Source organism: Asparagus officinalis, chromosome 1, assembly GCF_001876935.1.
Source record: "Asparagus officinalis chromosome 1, Aspof.V1, whole genome shotgun sequence".
Classification (NCBI taxonomy): Eukaryota; Viridiplantae; Streptophyta; class Magnoliopsida; order Asparagales; family Asparagaceae; genus Asparagus; species Asparagus officinalis.
Genome location: NC_033794.1, coordinates 24415299 through 24418988, shown reverse-complemented (window position 1 = coordinate 24418988; position 3690 = coordinate 24415299). Strand labels below are relative to the sequence as shown.

The 3690-nt window shown below is 37.1% G+C and overlaps 1 protein-coding gene across 1 annotated transcript in view; it reads right to left on the bottom strand.

Annotated features, from left to right (window-relative positions):
* LOC109821544 (AAA-ATPase ASD, mitochondrial-like) overlaps positions 2586–3690 on the bottom strand; it is an 11016-nt gene continuing 9911 nt past the window's right edge. Inside the window, 1 exon segment of the mRNA XM_020387725.1 lies at positions 2586–3690. This exon segment is cut by the window's right edge and continues 11 nt beyond it. Within this exon segment, the coding sequence (XP_020243314.1) occupies positions 2776–3690 (915 nt within the window). The 3' untranslated portion in view covers positions 2586–2775.

Here is a 3690-nt window from a genome sequence, read left to right as displayed (position 1 = left end):
GAGCCAAAAAGCTTTTTACGTATCTTATCATCTTAAGGGCCAAAAATATAAGTTAAATCGCTCATAGCCTCCACATCTAAATTCATAAAGGAGAAAGGTTTATATGCAATTTTATCCTTCTTAAAATGTGAATATGAAAGTATTCTTAAAATGTGAATACGAAAGTATTAAGTGTTAGTGAAATAGTTAACAGATAGTAAGTGTTCATCAATGCAGAGGCGAGGGAGATTATTTGCAATATCCAAAGAGAAAACCAATTAGCCTATAATCAATCATGTACTCCAAACGCATCTATAGCTTATCATAGCAGAGCTTGAATTTGAGTTAATCCTCTTGGTTCTATTTTTCCTAGACTTGCATGCTTTTCATCAAACCTGGTAAAATGTATTTGGGTAATTTGCCATATATACTCTCAACGTATCATTTCTTATTAAAAACTCTTTAAAACAGGAAGAGGGATTAGCAGAGATGAAACTCGCCTGAGACTTGATACAAAACGTGAAAGATGGAATTCCAATGCTGATGTCCAAGCCACAAACCAAAATCCTTCTTTAAAAGCTCTTATTTTCTCTCAAAAATCAAATTAGGGATTTGTAAAATTGTTTGGTGGCTGCTAGGTTTCAAAAGTATGAAAGAAAACTGAAAACCTCGTGAATATGTGATATATATAACAGAAAAAACAAATATGGGTCGTAAATACCCGAAACCAAGTCAAAACAGAAAAAGCAATGTTCAGGTTTCGCGGTTGACCGAACGGCGGTCGACTGCGGCGATCGACCGGGCTGAAAATTTCCAGTTTTCTCAAATTTTCAGTCTTTTGGTCATTGTGCATGTTTCGACATGTTTCTTTCTCATTCACTGATTTGTTTATACTCAAAATACTTGTTAGAGTACTCATACACCATATAATAATATTTATCTCAATAAATATCCATTTATTATAATTAATCACATAATAATTCAATTTATCAATCATTAACTCAAATTTTTCTGGGGTTTTACATTTTCCCACCGTAAGAATAAGCAATACAAACCATATTGTTCAACCTCTGGAAAAAAATAGATTATATCATTTAAATGAAAACAAATTTAAAAATAGTATCACCATTGAATAAGAGAGAGAAACCTAGATGCAAACAATCTTATAATCCATATATACAACGCAACAATTTCATAATCATATAACTCTAATTTTAATCAAAAACCCTAAATAAATAAATAAAAACCATAAACCCCAACATAAGCATTCTATGCCCTACAATTTTAATTTTAATTAAAGCATACCACACACAAAGGCTGACAATCGCCATAAAGATATCTAATTGATATTAGATTTCAAACCCTAGAGATTGGATTTTGATGAAAATCCTAGATTTAAATGTTGAAGAAGAGAGATTTTTAAATGTTGAAGAATAGAGAAGGGAGAGAAATTACCCTAGAGATATTCTGCAAATTTTCTTGTCAAATTTCAGCCTAAAAAATGAGTTGGGGGGGACTCAGGTAGGAGGAGGAGAAAGAGAGGATCATAGGTGAAGAGAAAGAAATAAATTATGATAACTAAGGGGGAGAGGTTTGGGTGGGTATATATAAGTCGGCAGGCCCACCATAAATAGAAATAGTCGGGGTTGGGAACCCCGACTATTTCGTTACTTAGAGAAATAGAGAAATCACGACTCAGTCTGCTAGATTGGGCTCTGCTAGAGTGGCTTCTAACTAGTCGGTGTGGTCAACCCCGACTAATTAGGACTTCTTTTTCTTAAACGACTCGGTTTCTGGCCTCAATGCTGATGTAGCCGAAACTAGATCTTTTTCAGTAAATAAAACTAGATCGGGTTGATTTTTTGGACTGTTTTGAAAATTTCTCTGATTATTAAATTAGGAATGTTTGCGGTTCACGAGATTTCCATGGGTGGTAGATTTAAAATGACAATCACACACTTTATAATCAAACAGTTGTGATAAAAACTAGAAGTCTCTTTACTAATTTTTTTAATGGAGAGGATCCAAATTCCAATTCAGAGTAGGCATAATTGGTATCTTATCATCTTAAGGGGCCAAAAATAGAGCCAAAAAGCTTTTTACGTATCTTATCATCTTAAGGGCCAAAAATATAAGTTAAATCGCTCATAGCCTCCACATCTAAATTCATAAAGGAGAAAGGTTTATATGCAATTTTATCCTTCTTAAAATGTGAATATGAAAGTATTCTTAAAATGTGAATACGAAAGTATTAAGTGTTAGTGAAATAGTTAACAGATAGTAAGTGTTCATCAATGCAGAGGCGAGGGAGATTATTTGCAATATCCAAAGAGAAAACCAATTAGCCTATAATCAATCATGTACTCCAAACGCATCTATAGCTTATCATAGCAGAGCTTGAATTTGAGTTAATCCTCTTGGTTCTATTTTTCCTAGACTTGCATGCTTTTCATCAAACCTGGTAAAATGTATTTGGGTAATTTGCCATATATACTCTCAACGTATCATTCAAAATTAATTAATTTCTGATATATATTGTGCCTTGCGTTACTCATGATTCAAATCTACACTCTCTTCCGCCTGTTTCCTTAAAGAAAGTACATAGATATTGCAACATAGATCAACTTCTTTATTTTCTACAATCAACAGAAACTGAAACTCTGAATAATCTTTGCATACAAATCACATCCTGTGTTCTCAATGTCAAAAAGCATAAATGACTCCAAAATCTTTAAGCTACAAATAAAAGTTTCAGCTCCCAACAAGTTATCTATCTTAACTTCAACCATATTAGTCTCATGTAGTAGAATTCTCAGCTCCCTGTAATTCTTTATTTTCATCATCTCCATCAGTTTTACTCTTCTCTCCATTAATTTCCTCTTGCCTGCTTTCGGCACCTCTCAGTGCTGCCTCCTTAGCTTCACTCAGAGCTTGAATGAGCCTATTCAAACAAGTTTCTGCGCCATCGCTAACAGATTTAGGCATCAGGTTCTCCGCAACATCAGCCGGCGTAATCTTCACCTCCTCCATCAACCCTCGAATCCTATCGAACATCTCGTGCGAATCAATCCCCAGATAATTCTTCACCAACACTTGAAACGCCTCGAAGCTACAATATGACATCTCAATATGCTTGTCCATCCTCCCTCTCCTTATCAACGCTGGATCAAGCTTCTCGATATGGTTCGTCGTGAACACAATCAGCCTCTCGCCTGCGGAGGCCGACCACAATCCATCAATGAAATTCAGCAGCCCAGACAGTGTCACTTTGCTGCTGCCATCGTCCTTGTCATCTTCACTTGGCAATGCTGGCTTCCCTCCCTCGCTCTCCTTATCGGCTTTCTTCTTCCTCTTTCCCGTCAGCTCCAGCGAACAGTCGATGTCCTCGATCAGAATTATCGACTTACTGGTCGTCTCGATGAGTAGCTTTCTTAGATCAGTATTTGTTTTGACGGTCGTCAGCTCGAGATCATATATATCGTAATCCATGTAGTTGGCGATGGCGGCCACCATTGAGGATTTACCGGTGCCAGGAGGGCCGTAGAGGAGGTAACCTCGCTTCCAGGCCTTGCCGATCTTGTTGTAGTAGTCCTTGGAGTTGCGAAAGGTGTTGAGGTCTTCGAGGATTTGCTTCTTCTTGTCGGGGTGCATGGCAAGGGTGGCGAAGGTGGCGGGGTGGTCGAAGACGACGTGGTTCCACGAGGTTTTGCG